This window comes from Euleptes europaea, chromosome 3, assembly GCF_029931775.1.
Source record: "Euleptes europaea isolate rEulEur1 chromosome 3, rEulEur1.hap1, whole genome shotgun sequence".
Lineage (NCBI taxonomy): Eukaryota > Metazoa > Chordata > Lepidosauria > Squamata > Sphaerodactylidae > Euleptes > Euleptes europaea.
In genome coordinates this window covers 122,779,281-122,801,896 of record NC_079314.1, presented here as the reverse complement: position 1 = coordinate 122,801,896, position 22,616 = coordinate 122,779,281, and the positions used below count along the sequence as shown (strand labels likewise).

The 22,616-nt window shown below is 45.5% G+C and overlaps 1 protein-coding gene across 1 annotated transcript; it reads right to left on the bottom strand.

The window, feature by feature from the left end:
- Positions 1-6,598: 6,598 nt before the first annotated feature.
- On the bottom strand, positions 6,599-11,937 carry LOC130474297 (lithostathine-1-like). The gene is made up of 4 exons (XM_056845850.1): positions 11,902-11,937; positions 10,565-10,705; positions 7,103-7,220; positions 6,599-6,666 (listed from the first exon to the last, which is right to left on the bottom strand). Exons 1-4 carry the CDS (start codon positions 11,920-11,922, stop codon positions 6,599-6,601), a joined length of 348 nt encoding a protein of 115 aa, XP_056701828.1. The 5' UTR covers positions 11,923-11,937.
- Positions 11,938-22,616: the final 10,679 nt, after the last annotated feature.

The following is a 22,616-nucleotide window of genomic DNA, read 5'->3' as shown; positions in this document are numbered from 1 at the left end:
AATCTAGAGACCATGTTCTGTGATGTTTTTATCTGCATCATGGTTTTATGATAATTCTATGGATGTATTTAGCCCTCTCTGACGGGCAAACTTCTTCCCATACGTCTTTACTGCACATGATTTGTTGCCAGTAACTGAAGCTGCCTTCAGCTGTTCCATTGTGCATGACCAACCCAACCGGCCACTGGAGTTGTGTTTGCTGAAACCAAGTTCTTCCAGGCTTGCCATCTTTGGGAATTGATTGTCACATAGTATATTACCATAAGACTGTTTTCTGGAATGTTTCTTGTATGTTATTTTTCTAACCATTGATACAGTTGTGTTAACATTGTCTTTTTGGAGTGTGTTCTTTGCACATATTCTTGTAAACTAAGTGTTGTACTCTTCACATATGAACTTGTGCTGTTTTTCTTTGAGTTAAGCATCACCTATACAGCACTATTTGTTGTTGCTTCCAATATATGGGGAGGGGCTGTGGCTCAGTGGCAGAGTGTCTGCATGGCATGCAGAAGGCCCCAGGTTCAATCCCTGACATCTCCTGTTAAAGGGGCTAGGCAAGTAGGTGATGTGAAAGACCCCTGCCTGTCTGAAAGACTCTGTAGAGCTGCTGCCGGTCTGGGTAGACAATACTGACTTTAATGGACCAAGGGTCTGTAGAAGGTAGCTTCATGTTCATGTGTTGCCACCTCATGGCCTAGTTTAGTCATTGCAGGGGAGGTGTGTGTCCCTGTTTCTGGGCTGAGGACTTACAGTATGTTGTGCATCAGCAATAAATATAGGTTGTTTATGCATGGGTACTTTCACTCATGTTCGCCCCCTCACCCCATCTGTCTCGGTTGTTCCTTGGAGTTATGCATGAGTTTTTCCTCCATTAGAGATGACCTCCCTGCCAGCCCTGGCAAATGCTGGATCTTCCCCTCCCTCTGTTAACCCGATTCTTCCCTCTCCCCTGAGCTCAGCCCTGGTGAAATCCCCTTGCAGAAGGCAAAGCGTAGGACATGGAAGCTTGGGGGAAGGATGTTTCTCTCACAGACAGCACTACAGCCAATTACAAGCAGCGTGTCAAGGGGCTTTCAAATGCTTCCTGCTTCCTAGAGTTCTTTCTGAGCAGAAGAAAGGCATTTAGAAATGAGGCTTGGTTTTCTCCCCCCCACCCCCGATCCTTTTAGAGAGCTCCATTTTTGTTTTTTAAATGCTTTTTTATGCGGCACTTGGGTTTCGAGGGGCGGCGGCGGCGTTTTTCTCACAGTAGGCACTACAGCCAATTATAAAGCAGCGATTCAAGGGGCGGAGACTCTCATGCATAAGTGACCATAGTTGTACCTGCTTTGCTTGGCTGATTCAGACCCCCTACTTTACACTGGCAGTGAAGGTAGGATTGACTGGCCAGTATCTTCAGTTCAGCTGCTTTGGGGCACAGAATGGCTTCCTATGGGATCATTAAGGAGTTTGATTTGGATATAGAGGTCTGGGTCCAGTATGCAGAGAGACTCTCTCAGAGCTTCATTGCCAGTGGTGTGACTGATGAAAATAAAAAGCGGGTGATTTTGATGTGTGTTTGTGGAGCAAAGACTTATGGCTTCACCAGAAGCTTCATCAGAAACTTCTGAAAAGCTCACTGCCAAAAGAACTGATTGAATTAGTTTCAAATCATCATAACCCCAAACTATCAGAGATTGTGTAGCATTTTGTAATAAATAATGAATAGATAAATTTTATTTGTGGCTAGTATGCCAGATAAAACAGGTAAAACAGAAACTGGCCATACAGAGTAGATGCTTACAACCAAGGCCAACAAAATTAGGAATCACCCAATTTTACATTTCCACAGATTAAGGCGATGTAGCTTCATTGCTACGGCACAGTATTTTGTGACCTGGGTGGTGACTGGCGAGCTGTCTCCCAGCAGAAACCTTTTGGTCCATTCACCCTCATCACCAGAGCCCATTTCCCTAATCAAAGGGTCAATAATATTGAAGCAGGCTGACTTGTACAGGGAACATCTAAAAAAGACAGACTCAATGGTTTCCAGCTCCCCTCTGTTACACAGGCAAAGTCTCTCCACCCTAGGGATATTCTTAAATCTCCCTTCTAATATGGCAGACGGTAGGGCTGCACATCTGGCCAGTGTATAGGCCCTCCTATATGTGTTCCTTTCCAGGGAGTATAAATATTCAGCTGGTGTTAGAATATACCTGGAATGTTGAGGTGCTATAAATGCAGGGGATCTCAAGAGATCCGTTTGACGCTCAGTATCTTTGACTCTTTCATTAAATGTAATAGCTTTTCATGTCCACCTTAAATGTCTCCAGCTGATTTTGTAGCAGAATGACAGCGTGTTCCGGAGCCGTGCCAGCGGTCAGGACGAAAGGCCTTTGGGGGCAGGCGAAGGCCTGCGCCGGCGCAAGGGCCCACAGCGCTGGCATCCGGGCAGTGTATGCCGGCGTTTGTGGCCCCAGCACTTGCGTGCAGGCCAGGACATTGGTCAATATCCGCTGTCGCAACAGCCCCAAGCCCGGACGCTGACGGAGTCTTCTGCTGGCGCCCAGATGCTGGCAAAAGCCACAGAGGCATCTCAGGAGGCATTCCTGGGGCGTCCCAGCATCCCGGGAGGTGTTTCTAAAGCATCATGGCGCTGGTCTGGGGGCGGGACCACCATTAGATGGCCTCCTAAGCCATTATGACTTGGGAATGCCCCTTTTTTGGGGGGGGGGCTTTTAGGTGGCATATCTCCTGTGCAACCCCATGAGGGTTGCATGGATTTTTGGCACCGTGAGGAGGTTTCAGCGGGGCCAAAAACCCCTTTGGAGGCAGTGCCACTGTGTTGCCTCCAAACAGTGGTGCAGGCATTCTGCTCAGGAATGCATGGTTACATCACCTCTCAGAGTATTGTGGTTTTGGGATGCCTTGAATGCCATGCTGAGGGCTAGGCTGGTCTGTGCCATCGATGAGGATAGGATTCAGGGACGTTTCCCGGCAGAATCCAGGCTATACTTTAAGAAAGCCCTAGACGTTGCACAAGGCATGGGAGCTGCAGTTCCAAATGCTTCAGATTTGCAGAGCTCTAAACAACCTAGGGATGTCCAGGCACTTGCAGCTGCGATGCATAGGTTGTCCAACACTAGGATTGTTACAAAGAAGTCTACAAGGGAACAGAAAGGATCCCCCAGAGATATACAGCCCCATTTTCGTTGTGGGGGGAAACATGATGGTCGGCCATGCCCCCACAGAAAGAGGGAGTGCTAGATATGCCAGAAACAAAGTCTCCTGGCTAAGATGCGCCGTACTAAAAAGGCAGAGAAAAGAGGACAGAAAGATTTCAAGACAGAGGTCCACTAGGTTGATGGTGGGGAGGAAGATTCTGGAGGCACAGATGCAGTGTACCCAACGTTCAGTGTTACAAAAAGCCACAAGGAAAAGCCCCTGCATGTGACATAGGGTTGCCAGGTCCCTCTTTGCAGTCAACAGCATTGATTTTGGCATATGGCCACTCATTGGGAGGGAGAGTTTGCACAGAAGAAAACCAGGGCCTGCTCCTGCTCGAAGGTGGGGTTTGGGGAGGAGAGGGACTTCAATGCCATAGAGTCCAATTGCCAAAGCGGCCCTTTTTCTCCAGGCGATCTGATCTCTATCGGCTGGAGATCAGTGAATTAGCAGGAGATCTCCTGCTATTACCTGGCAGTTGGCAACCCTAGTACAGGGGGGGGCAATTGGGTCCGTGCAATGATGTCATTTCCATGCTTGATGCAGAAGCGTTGGCATTGTATTGGAGGAAACTCTAGCACTTGCCCCAAAACTCTTTGATTTCCATAGAGTTTAGGGGAGAGTGATCTAGCTTTCCCCCGCGTGATGCTGACACTTCTGCATCATGCGTGGAAGTGATGTGATGTCATCAAGTGATGTGATGTCATCACACGCATGCATCCCAATCGCTCTCCCCTTTTCATGGAATCATAGAGTTGGAAGGGACCACCAGGGTCATCTAGTCCAACCCCCTGCCCAATGCAGGAAGTTCACAACTACCTCCCCCACCCCACACATCCCCAGTGACCCCCTACTCCATGTCCAGAAGATTGCCAAGATGCCCTCCCTCTCATCATCTGCCTAAGGTCACAGAATCAGCCTCGCTGACAGAGACATTGCTGACATTGGCCCACCATTTCTGTCCAGCTGAGTGTCGGAGGGCAGCGGCAAGAATTGAAGGATGATTGCTCACTGTGTGTGTGTGTTAAGTGCCGTCAAGTCGCTTCCGACTCATGGCGACCCTATGAATGAAAGTCCTCCAAAATGTCCTATCTTTGACAGCCTCGCTCAGATCTTGCAAATTGAAGGCTGTGGCTTCCTTTATTGAGTCAATCCAACTCTTGTTGGGTCTTCCTCTTTTCCTGCTGCCCTTCAACTTTTCCTAGCATGACTTTCTTTTCCAGTGACTCTTGTCGTCTCATGACATGACCAAAATACGTTAGCTTCAGTTTAGTCATTTTAGCTTCTAGGGTCAGTTCAGGCTTGATTTGATCTTTAACCCACGGATTTGCTTTTTTGGCAGTCCAAGGGTTCTGTAACCCTCTCCTCCAACACCACATTTCAAAGGAATCTATTTTCTTCCTATCAGCTTTTTTCACTGTCCAGCTTTCACACCCATACATAGTAATAAGGAATACGATGGCATGAATTAATCTAGTCTTGCTCACTATTACCAGGTATTTGGGAACCCTATTTATGAGAAATATTGTTTTAAATTCAGTTGGAAGTATAATATTTGGATCACTCCAAAACCTATAGTGTGAAGTCGCTAACACGCTCTCCTGAAGAGGAACAGAGTGACAAATTGAGTGCAGCAAGTGCATGGATTATTAACACAGCACAGTTTTGTGAACTCGTATATGGACTTTTTGATTAAGTTATTAATAGAATTTGGACTGCGCACTATATGTTTTGTTAAGATTCTTTAATGTGTATGTGGTTATATAAGAGGCAATGATCTAGAGACTATAAGCTGATTTTGCCATTCTGTGTTAGGTTTTGTTGTATCTAACATATTGCACAGAGGTGTCATAATTCTTATTCAATACCTGGAGGTTGGCAACCCTAACATCACAGTTACCATTAATGGGAAAAGCTTGATCATGGAAGCAGATAAGGGAGCTTCTCTGACCGTAATCAGTGGGGCCACTTATAAATGCTTGTGGCCAAAAAGGACAGGCCCCCAGTTTGGAGCAACAAAAATGGTGCTGCGTACATAGACAGGGCAAAACATCCCAGTGAGAGGTGACATCAATGTGGAAGGGAAATATGCAGATCAGAATCATGTTTGCCACTGGTGGTGGTTCAAGGAAAAGGTCCGAGCCTGATGGACTGGATGAGAATGTTAAAACTGGCCTGGGCAAACATCAGCTATGTCCGTTCACTCAGCGTAGAAGCAATTCTTCAGCAACACCCAAAATTGTTCAGAGAAGGACTTGGTACACTACGTGGAGCAGCGGCTAAGATTTGCATAAACCCAAATGTCAAACCCATTCTCTTTAAGCCACACTCCATTCCCTATTGTATGAGTCACAGAATGAAGCCCTTGGAAGGAGGAGGGCCAAATGAACTCTGTTGAGGTCCTCAGAGGAAAGTGGTTGAGTACACTTGTTAAGGGAACACATGAAGCTGCCTTATGCTGAATCAGACCCTTGGTCCGTCAAAGTCACTATTGTCTACTCAGACCAGCAGCGGCTCTCCAGGGTCTCAGGCAGAGGTCTTTCACATCACCTACCTGCCTAACTGGAGGTGCTGGGGGTTTAACCTGGGCCCTTCTGCATGCCAAGCAGATGCTCTGCCACTGAGCCACAGCCCTTCACCTTAAGACTTCCACTTCTCTCTTTATTATGCTTATAATGAGCATGGTTTCATAAGATCAGTTTCTCTCCTGCACGTTCATACTGAAGATGATATTCTCCATCAAACTCAAGATAAACTGGTTTGAAAAGAAGATATAAATAGCTATTCAGAGGGGAAGGGGAATAAGTCCTTATATTCCTATGTCCGGATTATACTGCTAACATCCAGACTCCAGCACAATATAAGATATACTAATTGTCTTAATTAGTGGGAAGGGAGAGACCATTTTGACATCTTTCCTCAGACACCAACATGTCTTGATTTGGTCCTGATCCACAGGGAAACCTTCCCTCTACTTAAGAGACACTGTGGTCTGGAATGAATATGATTACTGTACAGGAGCTGGCGGGTGGGACATCTTGGAAAGGGGATGATTTGGAAGACTACCTGGTCTTTTCTCTAGGGGGTTGGGGGTGCCCAACCTTTCTGAGCCTGTGGGCACTTTTGGAGTTCTGACACAGCACTGTGGGCACAGCCACAAAATAATTAGTACCGTCATATTTCGTATGCAAACAGTCAAAGACAGAGTTTACTGTTGGTATGCCGTTCTACAGCCAAGATTCATAAGGAAGCTAACACACAGGCAATCTACTGGAAGAGAACTTTATAATATATAGATGCAGCTCCAGGTTCATGGAAGGAAGAACTCATTGCTGTGAAGACCAGTCTGAGAGGATGGGCTCCTCGTGGTACTTTTGGGAATGTCAGAGAAGCACTAAAGAACAAACTTGCAGACGTACGGGCGTTCGATTTTGCAATTCTTATCATTCCATGTAACATATCCTGGAAAGGAAAAGAGAAACAGGCTGTGGAATGTTTCTTCCTATGCTTTCCGGGCCCCTGACCTGGGTGGCCCAGGATAGCCTGATCTCATCAGATCTTGGAATCTAAGCAGGGTCAGCCCTGGTCATTATTTGGATGGGAGACCACTAAAGAAGCCCAGAGTTGCTATAGGGATGCAGTCAATGGCAAATAAGCTGAGCTGAGGTCTTTCCCATCACCTACTGCCTTTGCCTTTCAACTGGAGATGTTGGGGATTGAGCCTGGGACCCTCTGCATGCAAAGCAGTGGCTCTTCCACTGAGCCACAGCCCCTTTCCAAAGCAATTCTGTCCTGCCCCTCATTCTGTGAGCGTATCTCCATCACTGGGAGACCCACGGCTTTGAGATGTTCAGCCCTGGAGACCCAACTTTTCTCACCTCATGAGGAGAGGACTCACCTGCGTCACACTTAAGCTCTGTGCAGTATTCATCACCGTTATGATCATTGTTCGGTTCATTAGGAGCCCAAGCTCTGTAGTTTACTATAGATCTATCAGACCATCTCCAGCGTCGGTTCTGTGTTGACAAGAAAGAAGTTTTGGTTATGGGGGGAGGAAGGACCAGGCAATGAAGGGTACGTTTATTCAGGAAACGTACAGTACCTGGTGCCATTCCAGAGACAGGCCCAAGGTAGCTCACCACGGAGTCTTAAAACCAACAGCATAAAGGTAAATCAGCTCATAAAAACAGCATGAAATAAATAGTGAGCGGCCTCAAATGAATTAATAAAAACGTCCAGGACTAAAATGAAACAACTTTAAAGGATGGGACCCTTCAGTTAAAAGCTTCGGTAAAAAGTAGGCTTCCAAGGTCCGGCGGGTTGTGGGGTACAACCTCCTGCTCTCAGGTTCTGTTGCCTACTGTTTCTCTGAGCACTGCAACGGGAGAAAAATTAAGAAAATTAAGACAAAAAATAAAAGAAGCCTTATGTACTGACTGGGCAGTCATGCAGAAAGTGAGAACCAGTCAGAAAAAGGAAAGAAAAAGGGGAGAAAGCACTGAGCTGTGCCCTGAGCCAAGGTGAGTGGCCGAACCTGAAGCCAAATAATTATTCAGCTTTTTCAGGAATCGCCTGTTCAGCTTTGAGCAGACCCCCAGGGCTGGGTGTTCAGTAAACCCAAAGCCCCCAAAATTACCCAAACGGCTGATTTCGGGTTTATTTTTGGTTTGGGTTTATTCAAAACACATAAAAGGTCTCAAGATATATGGAGGAGAGGGCTATCCATGGCTACTAGTAAAAATGGATGCTAGTCATGATGCATCCCTATTCTCTCCAGGATCAGAGGAGCAGGCCTGTTATATTGAACACGGGCAGGTGAATGCTGCTGCAGTCATTTTGCTTGTGGGCTTCCTAGAGGCACCTGGTTGGCCACTGTGTGAACAGACTGCTGGACTTGATGGGCCTGGGTCTGACCCAGCAGGGCTTTTCTTATGTTCTTATGTTCATACCTATTCTATCCAGGATCAGAGGAGCAGGCCTATTATATTAGGTGCTGTGGAACACAGGTAGGATAATTCTGCTGCAGCTGTCTTGTTTGTGGGCTTCTGTTATAGGCTCTGACATGTTACAGCACATGAACTATGATATTGTGTTGTACATATGCAGAAATATTCACTGTAAAACCCAAACTATATATATAAACTGCAAACTATATAGCAGGGGTTTTAATTATCTTTATAAAAGGAAAGAAAGCCTGGATATATTAAACTAGAGGCTTATGTTTCTGAATTATACTGGCAGTGGCAGATATTTCAATGTTAGTGCTGAAATACAGTGCTGCACTTTTCCTATTTTTTCCTGACCTTCTCCAGCCATTTCAGTGGAGAAGAGCAGAATCCCTGGTAGCCCTTTTCATATTTTTTAAGCTACAGAGCAGCATGTTCTGCCTTCCTGCCTTTCCAATGAAAGAGCAGAAATATTTTTCACCCTCAGAACTTCAAGGATATTCAATGCTGACTCATGATGACATGATGTAATGAAAACAATATGTTGTGTTTTATGATTTAAACATGAAAGCAGAATGCTAGAAGTTAATGAATGGATTTAAACTCATCGTATGGTTATAGAGATGAGAATGATGATAAAATTGATTATAAAATGTATAACCAAAACTCAACACTGAGCGTTTGAGAAGTAGTATGCTTAGCCTAGAGGAAGTGGATGTCCAAATATGGTCTTCTAAAGTAAAGCAACTGAGCACATGCAGTAACATTCCTAAAACAGTGCTACAGTGTAACCCCAATGCATGGAGGTTTTCAGGATTTTTCAACTCCTTCTCAAGGTGATTGAAACTGTATAAATACAGGCAAGGAAAGGGCTAGACCTCAGACCTCTTTCAGAGCGTCTCAGAAGAAGGTGTGTCGGTATGTATGGCTCTAAAATATTTTATTCTAGAATGTGAATTAGATACTTTTAACTAAATCAGACTTATTTGACTGTTATATTTTAAGAGTTGGGTTTTAAAACTGAATAGTATGTAGAACTTGCTTGCTTTTGTTGAATTCATAGTCATTGAATGTAAGACATTGTAATACTTGCATATACACACATATATATACATTTTTACTGGAAGTACCGTACATCAATAAAAAGACTTGCTTTTTTAAAGTAGGTAAAGTAGTTGAGTCCTGCTTAGTAGGTGACTTGCTGAATAAGAAAACATATCACTTCTCAGGAAGTGGTCCATTCTAAGAGCCTAGATACTTGAAAGGCACAGACCCACTTCACTTCCTAGAGGCACCTGGTTGGCCTCCTTGTGAACAGACTGCTGGACTTGATGGGCCTTGGTCTGACCCAGCAGGGCTTTTCTGATGTTCTTATGTAAGCTCCTCCTCAAATTTAGATGAGAACTCCTTTGCTATACTTTATATCCATTAGTACATTTGCTTGATCAATTACTTGACTGGATTGATTTTATTGATTTCAAAGCATTTTATGAATACGATTCCCAGGCCCCTCCTGGCAACCAGTGGGAGATCTTGGGGGGTGGGTACAGGGTAGGGTTGCCAGGTCCCTCTTTGCCACCGGCGGGAAATGTTGGGGGTTGTGCCTGAGGAGGGCGGGGTTTGGAAAGGGGAGGGACTTCAATGCCATAGAGTCCAATTGACAAAGCAGCCATTTTTATCCAGGTTATCTGATCTCTATCGGCTGGAGATCAGTTGAATTAGCAAGAGATCTCCTGCTACTACCTGGCAGTTGGCAACCCTAGTACAGGGGGAGGCAATTGGGTCCGTGCAATGATGTCGTTTCCATGCTTGATGCAAAAGCGCCAGCATTGTATTAGAGGAAACTCTAGCACTTGCCCCCAAACTCTCTGATTTCCATAGTGTTTAGGGGACAGTGATCTAGCTTTCCCCCGTGCGATGCTGGCACTTCTTCATCATGCTCGGAAGTGATGTGATGTCATCAAGTGATGTGATGTCATCACACGCATGCATCCCAATCGCTCTCCCCTTTTCATAGAATCACAGAATCATAGAGTTGGAAGGGACCACCAGGGTCATCTAGTCCAACCCCCTGCACAATGCAGGAAATTCAAAACTACCTCCCCCACCCCACACATCCCCAGTGAACCCCTACTCCATGTCCAGAAGATGGCCTAGGTGCCCTCCCTCTCATCATCTGCCTAAGGTCACAGAATCAGCCTCGCTGACAGAGACATTGCTGACCTTGGACCACCCTTTCTGCCCGCTGACCAGCTGAGTGTTGGCGGGCAGCAGCAAGAATTAATGGATGATTGCTCACTATTACCAGGTATTTGGGAACCCTATTTATGAGAAATATTGTTTTAAATTCAGTTGGAAGTATAATATTTTTGAAATTTAATGAGTAATCACAAACAAACAGAGCAGATACTCACCCTCTGGGGATCATGCAGTCCAATCCAGACATGGATGCACTTTTGCTGATAGGTCATAATGTGTTTGGCCAACACAGCTCCCTCGGCACGGTTAGCAATAGAAGCAAGGTGGCCATTGTTGGCCTGGGTCTGGCAGTCGATCTGAGGGATGGAGACATAAAAGGCCATTTTAACCAAGGGTGCAGGATCAGGTGGGGGAGGGGAATTTTGTGGCCATCAAGGGCTGCAATGACAAATTATTGTTATTGTTATTATTATTTGTAGAAGGATGACAGAACTCTTGTGTGTGTGTGTGTGTGTGTGTGTGTGTGTGTGTGTTTGTGTATTTGGCTCCACCTCCGGGAGATGCCATTTTTCTCTTAGGCCTGCCTCCTGTGGAAGCCATTTTGTAGTGGCCCCTCCCACCCTGCTCCAAAATCCCAAAGGTGCCCAACGGTTCAAAAATGTTGCAGATCCTTGACTTATACAGTACATTACTATCTTGAACTGAGAACACTCAAATAAATACCGGAGTCTGATTTCAGTCTTTCCATGTTCAGATCTCATCTCCAAAATTGCATAATTGAACTGGAAAAGGTACAGAGAATTATCAAAAAGTTGGAGCACCTTCCCTAACATGGAGGCCAAAGAGGGCAGAGAGGGGTCATGGCTCAGTGGTAGAGCATCTGCTTGGCATGCTGAAGGTCCCAGGTTCAATCCCTGGCATCTCCAGTTAAACTGATTGGGCAGGAGGTGATGTGAAAAACCTCAGCCTGAGACCCTGGAGAGCTGCTGCCAGTCAGAGTAGACAATACTGACTTTGATAGACCAAGGGTCTGATTCAGTATAAGGCAAGCGTTAAAGGGTTTGGGGCTTTTCATTTAAAAAAATGGCACAGGAGGCTTGGTGTGGAGAAAGTAGACAGAGAGAACTCTTTCTCCTTCTCCCATAATACTAAAATAAATAACTCCAAAATAGAACCCAATGGAACTGACTGGCAAAAAATGCAGGACACATCAAAGTAATTATTTTGTCAGACATAAAGGGCAATGGATGTATGGAATTCACTGACATAAGAGTAAACTGAGGTCAACGCCATGGACGAATTTAAAAGGGGATTCAGGAAAAAAAAACCCTGAAATGTCTACCAAGCTTTTAGCCCTGGCCACTATATAGAACCTCCATGTTTAGAGGGAGTGTGTCTCTGAATGCCGGTTGTCAGGCAGGGTAGCAAAGAATGCCTCCATGGGCTGTTCATGAAAACCCCCCAAAGGCATCTGGCTGGCATCTGTTTCAAACCAGATGCTGACTTCCGTTCCTCAGCGGGATGTGTAGAGAGTGGCTGAAGCGCCCCTTACCTCTGCCTCAGCCCAGGTCATTTGGTCTTGGAAAAATCCATAGCAGCTTCCTTGGTAGAACATCCATCCTCCAGGGCAGGACAATGCTCCCACGCCTGTTCAGGGAAAAAAATAACAGAATCATAGAGTTGGAAGGGACCACCAGGGTCATCTAGTCCCACTCCCTGCACAATGTGGGAAATTCCAAGCTACCTCCCACCCCATCCCCAGTGACCCCCACTCCAAATGGGAGAAGGAAGGGGGGAATATGTGAAGTGACTGTGAAGCTGGGGAAAGGGATTGGATGTGAGGAGAGGAAGGAGAAGAAGGGACCTTCAGTGCTAGGAAGCTGGCAAAGAATCCCCTTTTTCAGAGTAGTTAGTTTCTCTTCCCGAACTAGAGGATCATTTCAATGTTTAGTCAAGAGCAGGGCTCTGTAACGTGGTGCCCATGGGCACCATTGCACCCACCAACACTTTTCTTGGCACCCACTCAGTGTTTTTAAAAGGTGGGTGGGGACAGGTAGGGATCTTGCCCAGCAGGGCTTCTGATTGGCTGCTGAAGAGCAAACCAGCTATGCAGATTGAAATACTGTTTTTTTTTCCCAATGGCAGCTGCCACCAGAGGGCTTGTTTCATTTTCTCTCACTCCTATTTTCCAGTGTATTTTTAAAATTACCCCTCTTCTCCCCAGCACTGCATTTGTTTGGCTCCACCTCCTGGGGCAGCCATTTTGTGGCTGTGCCCACCACTCTATTTCAGCATTTCAAAGGTGCCCAAAGGGTCAAAAGGTTTGGGGACCCCTGGTTTAGAGGTCTCCTTTTGAAGATGATCCTTTTTACATGTCTGCATATATGGGAAAGGAACCCTGTATCAGATGCATTTTCTGGAACCCTCCTGTGAGGGTGAGATGGGCAGAAAACTGCTTATGAGACAGTCCCTGAAAAAGAGACACATTTTCAGGTCACCGGGAATCATTACAATCTATTACATGCAAACAGGTCAAGACTACGTGAAGTTGGCCTGGTTAAGGCTGGGGGATTCTGCAGAAACTCAACTTTTGGGAAGGGACCAGCGATCAGGAAGCTAAGGAAGGCCAGAGCGAAACAGCTGAGAAGACCCATCGTCTTTCTTTCTTCCAGTCCTGTGGAGAGCAAGAGCAGGTGATGAATAGGGAGGAGGAGGTGGAGAGAGACGCAGGTGACGACCCGTTGAAATGCCTCTTCCATCAATCACAGTGCCAGATCCAAGATTGAGAAACTTGGCTGGTGCCTTTGATCACGGCATGGAAGACAGCATGACGAACAGGTCTCCTGTGATGGTCATATAACATCTGGAGATGCTGCACCTGCCACACTTCTCCATGCAACCCAGTTATTACACATGAACACCTGAAACTGCTTTATCAGACCATCAGTCCTTCAAGGTCAATACTGCTACTATTGTCTACTCAGACTGGCAGCAGCTCTTCAGGGTCTTAGGTGAAGATCTTTCCCATAACTGACTGCCTGATCTTTTCAACTGAACATGGCCAGGATTGAACCTGGGACCTTCAGCATGCAAAGCAGATCCTGTGCCACTGAGACATGACTACAGACAACTCTGTGCCAAGTGGAAACTGAGGATCATCCTAACTGGCCACCATACGGGAATTCAACAGTTCATTATGACTCAACTCCTGGACAAACTGTTACCCTGAACCCCCATATTGCTACTGACATGTCCCCCCACCCACCTTAAGCTGCATTGGCGAGGCCTGAAGTTGTGTAAGAAATCCCCGATGTTTCAGTGGAAGAAAAGAGACTACATGTAATTCAGCCTTGCCAGCTGGAAAAATTGCTGGCTAGGAAAAGTTGAGGGCAGCAGGAAAAGAGGAAGACCCAACAAGAGATGGATTGACTCAATAAAGGAAGTCGCAGCCCTCAATTTGCAAGATCTGAGCAAGGCTGTTAAGGAGAGCTAGATTTGGAGGACATTGATTCATAGGGTCGCCATGAGTCAGAAGCAACTTGACGGCACTTAACACACACAGCTAGAACAGCTGCCCTGACCTGGTTGGCTCAGGCTGGCCTGATCTTATCAGACCTCAGAAGCTAAGCAGTGTCAGTCCCCTCTGTCTTGGATCATCCTGCTGTCCGATAATCTAAAGGACACAGCAAGCTCTGGGAGTCCATTTTCAAAGCATAAATATGTCAACCAGTTACAGATCCACCTAACAGGATCTAAACCATATTTTCCCAATTTGTGAACATTATGGGGAACCTTATTAAAAGCCTTACAAAAATCAAGATAAACTATGTCTACAGCATTCCCCTGAGCCAGCAAGGTTGTAACTTTCTCAAAAAGGGAGATGAGGTTAGTCTGACATGACTTATTCTTGAGAAACCCATGCTGGCTCTTAGTGATCAGATCCATCCTTTCTAAATGCTCAAGGCCGGACTGTTTGATGATTTGTTTGAACACTTTTCCTGGTATAGAAGTCAAGTGGATGGGTCGGTAGTTAACCGGATCCTCCTTTTTCCCCTTCTTGAAGATGGGGACAACATTTGCCCGCCTCCAATCTTCTGGCACCTCACCTGTTTGCCAAGACTTTTCAAAAATAATGGACAGAGGTTCCGAAATTACATCTGCAAGTTCTTTTAGTACCCTTGGTTGCAATTCATCTGGCCCTGAGGACTTCATTTCATTTAAAGAAACCAGGTGTTTGTGCACGACCCCAATGCCAATCCTAGGCTGCAACTCCTTTCATCATATGTTCTGATTATGCCATGTTGAGCACCATTTCTCTCGCAAGAAAATACTGAGGAAAAGTAAGAATTGAGCAGTTCTGCCCTCTCTTCATCTCCTGTTACAATTTATCTTTCCCATCCCCTCTAGGGTTGCCAACTGCCAGGTAGTAGCAGGAGATCTCCTGCTAATTCAACTGATCTCCAGCAGATAGAGATCAGTTCACCCGGAGAAAAATGGCCGCTTTGGCAATTGAACTTTATGGCATTGAAGTCCCTCCCCTCCCAAAACCCGCCCTCCTCAGGCTCCACCCCAAAAATCTCCTGCCGGTGGCAAAAAGGGACCTGGTAACCCTATGGGTTTATATTGTCCTTGTTCTTTTTTTTACTCTGTACATAGGAAAAGAACCCTTTTTTGTTGCGTTTAGCATCTCTCGCTAGCCTAAGCTCATACTGAACTTTAGCTTTCCTAACACTCCCCCTACAAGCACTAGTTATTTGTTTATATTCCTCTTTGGTTATAAGGCCCTCCTTCCACTTCCTAAATGAGTCTTTTTTACTCATCAAATCTTTAAAAAGCTGTTTATATAGCCACCCTGGCCTCTTTAGGCTCCTCCTATTTTTCCTTCTTATAGGATTGGTTTGTGATTGCGCCTTCTGTATTTCATTTTTAAGAAACTCCCACCCTTCTTGAACTCCCTTCTCCTTAAGTATTGCTGACCAAGGGATTCTACCCAGCATAAGTTTGTTAAAATTTGCTTTCATACAGTCCAACCTATATGTCTGACTACGTACCATTTTTCCTTCCCCCAAGATTGTAAATTCCAAGATTGCATGGTCACTACTACCCAGGGTGCCCACTACTTTAACTTCATCAACCGGTTCTTCCCTGTTGGTGAGAATCGTGTCTAAGATAGTTTCCCTGTCCACTTTCTGGAATAGGAAGTTGTCAGCAAGACAAGTCAGGAATTTATTGGATCTTGCATTTTTAGCAGATTTGGACTTCCAACAGATATCTGGGTAATTAGAATCTGCCATGACTACCATGTCCTGTCTCTTTGTAAACATGCAAACATGATGATTTCCATAATCCTCACCAAAACTTTCCCGGTGCCATCTTATCTCCCTGTACAACTGTTATTTCCACACCACCACCGCCACTGCAGAGATTCTTACTTTTTTTTACACCAGTAATAGGTAGTATTTTCAGTGCCAGACCACTCTAGCACCAAGGAATTATGATTAACAAAAAGAAAAATTCCTTTGGACATTCTGAGATCCTCCCCCCCCCCACCCCCAAGTCCTGATTCCTCTGTCTTGGATCAACCTGGTGTCCGATAATCTAAAGGACACAGCAAGCTCAGGGAGTCCACTTTCAAAGTGTAAATCTCAGACACTGAACTCCAGTTATAGGGAATCACCTGCTACTGAGCACCCGAGCCACACATAGAGCAAGGCTGGTTTGTGCAGAGACTCACCTTTCTCTGTGTCTGATGAGCTGACAATCCAGTCCCCCACCTGTGCCGATTACAAAGTTTGTTGGGGCATTTATAGGCTGTATTTGTGGGTGTGTCGATACAGGGTCTTTGAAAAATTTACTGAAAAGCAAACACTGACGTCTGGCTCATTTCATAGGAAGTATTTTGCATGTACTCTGACAATGTAAAGATATTTATCATGAGCAAACACATGGTGTATCTATGGGATTATGTGCTAAAGGTGTGTATTGGAAATGGCTCTTTTGGTTTTGCAGTTTTAAATTGGTGAAGGGGAAGACGAAGGGACAGCTAGATAGAGTGGAGATGGGGCAGCTGGGTGCTGGCGATGGCTGCTTAGGGGTTTTGCTCCCTCTCATAATCAATTCAACATCACACAGCTTTAAACAAAGTGTTTCTTCCTGCTGTTCAAATCAGCAGCTTTTTACGCCTGATAAAAATTGCTGTTCTATAGAATCAGCCACTAGAGGGAGCAAAATACATGTAGAACTCACCCCCCCCCAAAATAAACAGCAAGTAAAATGTGAGTAATCTGAGAATGTGGGAAAGTCCATAATATATCCCACCATATTATAAAAAAAATAAAAATATAAAGTGCACTAAAAGCCCAATCCCAAGGGGCAGCCCATCTCTGTTGGACAGCACAGCGAGAAGCATTCCAGAGCTATTCGGTGGGATCTGTTATTGACAAGTTACGGGGTTCCCCCAGAGAGGGGAAAGGGCTAAAGGGCTTTCAGAGCTAGGAACTCCCTCACCCTAAGAGTTTATTCTGGATCATCATTCTCTGTGGACTAGGGGTTGGCCTGTGGCACTAAATGCAGCCATTTCAAAGAACCAGTCACTGGTCAGTCATCACTAGGGTTGCCAGGTCCCTCTTTGCCACCAGCAGGAGGTTTTTGGGCTGGAGCCTGAGAAGGGCGGGGTTTGGGGAGGGGAGGGACCTCAATGCCATAGAGTCCAATGGCCAAAGTGGCCATTTTCTCCAGGTGAACTGACCTCTATCGGCTGGAGATTAGTTGTAATAGCAGGACATCTCCAGCTAGTACCTGGAAGGTCAGCAACCCTACGTGCCACTGATTTTGCCAGCATAACTTTGTGCCAAGGAAATGGGGTGTTCTTGCACCAAAACCACTCGTGGAGTGGCCTCCTGCTGTCCCCGCTCCTGGCAATGCCCCCTTTGACTCTGGCTCAGGGCCTTGCATCTGAGATATGCTGGCACACTACAACCATATGGCTGCGCTGGTGTGGATACGCACCGTTACTGGATCTGCAGCAGCGTAGCTGGCCCTGGCACCTGTGTTACTGCCTCTAATGCCAGCGTGAGGGCTACTTACAGTAGCGTTCGGGTCATGTCACTCCCTCCGCCTTTTGGTCCCTGCTGTGGGCCTTCTACATAGGGTTGCCATCCTCCAGGAGGGGCCTGGAAATTTCCCAGAATTACAATAGATCTCCTGACTACAGAGATCACTTGCCCTGGAGAAAATGGCAGCTTTGCAGGGTGAACTCAGTGGCAATTTACCCTGGCTCCTCCCACAAATCTCCTGGAATGTCCCAACGCAGAAGTGGCTTCCTTCTTCCCAGGCACCTGTTTGGCCACTGTGTAATGCTAGACTACATGTGCCAAAGGTCTGATCCAGCAGGACTCTTCTTATGTCCTCTATCTCCTTTGCCCCCAAAGATGCCCATCCTTCTGGCTAAGTTATCATCAATTGAAGCCCTCGGACTGTTACTGATATTTGGTTGAAGTTGAGGCGTCATTGCATTCCTTCTTTGCACCCAGCGCCATTGCTGATCGGCTTCAATTTTCACAGAGATCATTCCTCTCAATGAGAAGTTATTGTAATTTTTTATTGTAATTAATTTGGTATCATACTCTTGACAATTTAATATAGTGCATGTATGTAATACATATGTATGAATAGTTACAGTGCATTGTTATAGTAATTATATTGGCCACCATGCTGTTTTTCTTTTGGCATAGCTTCACTTAGCACAAATATATTTTTTATAAGTTATCATCAAGGCAAAATAGATGGGCCTTCTCCACTGCAGTCGGATCCTTCCCAGAGGAGACCCACTGGGCCACGCATAGCACTTTCATTTCCGTCTCCTGTCTTTGAAACCTTCTGATTCCAGAGGGTTAAAAGCTGGGCATTAAACCCCAGAACTTTTTTCTCCAGGGGAAAACGACACTTTTTGAACAAAGGAGGGAGGCAACGGTAAGCCTAATCATTAGTAAATAACCCTCCCCTCATTAAATAACCCCCCCCTTTACAAACAGCTCTCAGGTTAGCAATTTCGGGGAAGAGCAACTACAAAAGGGCGTTATCTGCGGCAAGTGAAGTGAAACACAGCTGGTTTACAACCACGATAAGCATCCTCAGCAGAGTTCATGGATGCCGCTCTTTGAGCTAACATTAAAGACAGAGAAGAGGGAATGCGGAAGGAAAACCAAGGCACAGGGGGGCAGCTGCCTCTCCATATTCAGGGGCTTCCCTGCAAACTGGCATTCAGCAAGCCTGCCAGACAACTGAGTTGATTCACATGTTTTACATACCACACAGGGGAACTGAGAGAAACCCGTAACTCACATCAGACTGAAAGGCAGTGGGAACCCCACATACAACCTGTGTCCACTGCAAATGTGCCAAGCTATGGATGGCTTGGATGGCAGAGAGGGAGGCAGCTGGTTTCCCTTACACATTCACTACCAGTCAAGGAGGAAGTATTTCTTCACACTATGCATCGTTAAATTGTGGAACTCCCTGCCCCAGGATGTGGTGATGGCTGCCAACTTGCAAGGCTTTAAGAGGGGAGTGGTCATGTTCATGGAGGAGAGGGCTATCCATGGCTACTAGTCAAAATGGATACTAGTCATGATGCATACCTGTCTTCTCCAGGAAAAGAGGAACATGCCTGTTATATTAGGTGCTGTGGAATGCAGGTAGGATAATGCTGCAACAGCCATCTTGTTTGTTGGCTTCCTAGAGGCCCCTACTTGGCCACTGTGTGAACAGACTGCTGGACTTGATGGAACTTGGTCTGGTCTGGCATGGACTTTCCTATGTTCTAAGACATCCAGGCAGACATTTTCATAGGCTCCAACTCCCCAATTTCCCAATAATTTCCCCTGAAATCTCCGTCCTATTTATGCCTTTCGTGAACACCTTCTTAAAATGGTTAGATTTAAGTCCCATAGCACCTTAGAGGCCTGCAAGATTTTCAGGGTATGAGCTGTGTAGAGTCAAACCTCCCTTCGCCAGATACAAGATGGATCTGAGAAAGGGAGCATGGATTCAGGAAAGCTCATACCCTGAAGAACTTGTGGGTCTCTAAGGTGCCGCTGGACTTGAATCTAGCTGTTCTACCCCAGATCAGCTGCCCGCTGACACTATCATCTTATAGTGGCGTTAATTTTTTAATTAATTGTTGGGAACTCTGTATCCTCCTTTCAAGAAGAAGAAGAAGAAGAAGAAGAAGAAGAAGAAGAAGAAGAAGAAGAAGAAGAAGAGTTGGTTTTTATATGCCAGCTTTCTCTACCACTTAAGGAAGAATCAAACCGGCTTACAATCAACTTTCCTTCCCCTCCCCAGAACAGACACCATGTGAGGTAGGTGGGGCTGAGAGAGTGTGACTAGCCCAAGGTCACCCAGCTGGCTTCATGTGTAGGACTGGGGAAACAAATCCATTTCACCAGATTAGCCTCTGCTGCTCCCGTGGAGGAGTGGGGGATCAAACCTGGTTCTCCAAATCAGAGTCCACCACTCCAAACCACAGCTCTTAACCACTACACCATGCTGGCTGTTTCATAGACACCTGAAGCCCCACACCTTTGTCTCCATCCCTCCCAGGTGGTACTCTGCTGTTTGCTCTCCTTCATTTAAATCCATACGTTGGTCGTCTCCTTCCCCTTGTGATTTTAGTTTAAAGCCCTCCTCATGAAGCTCTCCAAGTTTCTTCCAGAAACATTCTTCCCTGACCTTGAAAGAGATTGCAATCTGTAGTTTACTAGTCTTCTTCCAAGTCAGATCTAGGGAGAGCTTGTTGCATGTAATCTAGAGGTTATGGCAGCATGAATCTGTGTGGCTGGCTCAGGGGAGTCCAAATAATCACTCCCAGGTTCATATTTTAGTAAGATGCCATTGAAACAACTGCAGGTGTTTATACAAGGTTGGTTCATAAATAGTCAAGCAACAGTTATTTCAAAGGGTAGTTAAGCCTGCAAATTCTTTCAGAGCATTCAGCAACTAATCTCACTTAATTCCTTCCTAAAGAGGTGGAATTTCCCCCTTTGCGTCGGACTCGGGACCAGCAAATGCATTCTTTAAGTCACCATTTGAAAACCAGTTTTGAGCAAGCATCAAAATAGACCTAACCGTCATATGAATGAGGTAAAACTTGAGGACACACAACTGAAGCCCCCCCTCAAACCAGGGAGAGAGAGACTGGAGGGGGCACACACCCCCAAGCAGAATGGGTGAAAGCCCCCTTTGGCTTCCCTCCCACCCACAGAAACTGCTCCCTCCTCCCACACATACACAGACTCTTCTCCCCCCCCACACACACACACACAGGAGAAAAATTATAGAGAAAAGCCCCAAAATGGGTCTTACTGTGGATGTCTTTTCCATCTTCTTCTCACCTGCCCCGCCCTTGCTCCCTGCAGCTCAGCTCTTTGTTGGGGCTGGGAGCTTTGGGTGTGGGAAGCAAGCTCTACTAATTTCAAACCCCCATTGTCAGAGATGCACATTAAGGGTGGGGGGACCCCTTCCCGGCCCCATATTTCGCCTCCCCTGATCCAATCTTTACAAAACTTTGGGGTTTTTGCAGGAAGGGTCCTCTTTTTATATATATATATATATATATAACATAAAATAAAAATAAACAAACACAATAAAAATAATACAAAACATTAAAAAAAATAAAATACAAAAGAGAATATAAACTTATCAATGCATTTACAATTACAGATTATATAGAATTGGAAAAACTAAGATGCCCCTTTGACCCTCCACCCACCTTAAAAAAGTGACCCATCACCGACTTCCATAGAAGTGTCTTAACAGTGTTGAAGATATTATTAACTATAAAATATAAATTTATTAAATCTAGTTTCTATAACTCTCTAAGTAAAATAGTAAAATCAATTTTTGCCAGTTTATCCCAATATGTGGCGGCCTTACCCCAATTTTTTCAAAATTCTTCCAAATCCTTTCCTTGTAGGAATTCCGTTAGTTTGGCCATCCTCATATAAATCCATAATTTCTCTCTCCAGTCCCAAATTGAAGGTTTATTCACTTGCTTCCATACTCTAGCTATTACTATTCTTGCAGCGGCAAAACTGTATTGACAAATAACCCTGTCATATTTACCTATGTTGTTTTGTGGAATTCCTAACAAACAAAATGAGGGTTTTCTTTTTACTCTCACATTAATCAAATTATTAGTTTCCCTAATAACTTTTTTCCAAAAACTTTTAATTTTTTTACATATCCACCATACATGCATAAAAGTGCCTCTTTCGTTTCCACATTTCTAACATAAATCCCCCTCTTCTTTTTTCATTTTTCACAGGAAGGGTCCTCTGAAGCTATGCTGAAAGTTTTGGGGCTCTACCCCCAAAAATGCGCCCCCTGCAGCCACGGAATGGTGCAAATGTGTGCTGTAAATGGAATAAAAATGCATATTAAGGGGGGGGACCCCTTCCGGGGCCCATATTTTGCCCCCTCCTTGATTTAATCTTTACAAAACTTGGGGGTTCTTGCAAGAAGGGTCCTCTGAAGCTATGCTGAAAGTTTGGGGGCTCTACCCCCACAAATGCACCCCCTGCAGCCACGGAATGGCTCGAATGTGCACACGCACCCCCCCCCCCCAGGGGCATCTCTCTCACACACAAACAGATACTCTCTCTTTCTCTCCCCGGGCCACGTAGCAGCTGGGCTCATGCACTCAATCGGGACTGATTGGCCAGAAGAAGACCCAGCTTGGCCACCAATTGGCCGCGGGAGAATTCTGCTTACTAACTGACGGTTATGCTGCTGCGCTGAACCCCGAATTTTCCAAAATTATTCGCCGAACACCCCAAACTCACTGAATTCGGCTCCCCATTTTCTCGCCTTTTTTGAATTCGATTCCATTTGAACTAAAAACCGCCGAATCAGGGGAAATTCGGCTGTTTTTTGGTTCAGGATGAACCGAATCGACAGCCCTGGTTTTGCATAGCGATATACCCAAACCGAAAATTAGTTGTTTCGGCAATATTCAGATTTCAGGTCGACTGAATACCAAAACCTGGGAATCTGCCCAAAGCCAAATAGGCGATTCCCGAAAAAGCCAAATAGATATTCGGCTTTTTCAGGTTTCGGCTATTCAGCTTTGATCAGATGCACAGCTCCGTGCTTTCTCCAATTTTTCTATCTTTGACTGGTTTTGTTAGGGCCCCATAGTTGGGGCCCTTTTGAGGTAGGGGCCATGTAGTTGGAGCCAACTTAGTCTAACCAAACTATCCATCATCA

What these genes read in the sequence shown, in the direction of transcription:
- LOC130474297 (XM_056845850.1), bottom strand. Translation starts at nt 11,922, where the DNA reads ATGACCTGGGCTGAGGCAGAG. An exon ending in GACTGCATGATCCCCAGAGG is followed by an intron (nt 7,221 to 10,564) that starts GTGAGTATCTGC and finishes TTGTCAACACAG; the next exon opens with AACCGACGCTGGAGATGGTC. An exon ending in AGAGCTTAAGTGTGACGCAG is followed by an intron (nt 6,667 to 7,102) that starts GTGAGTCCTCTC and finishes TTTCCTTTCCAG; the next exon opens with GATATGTTACATGGAATGAT.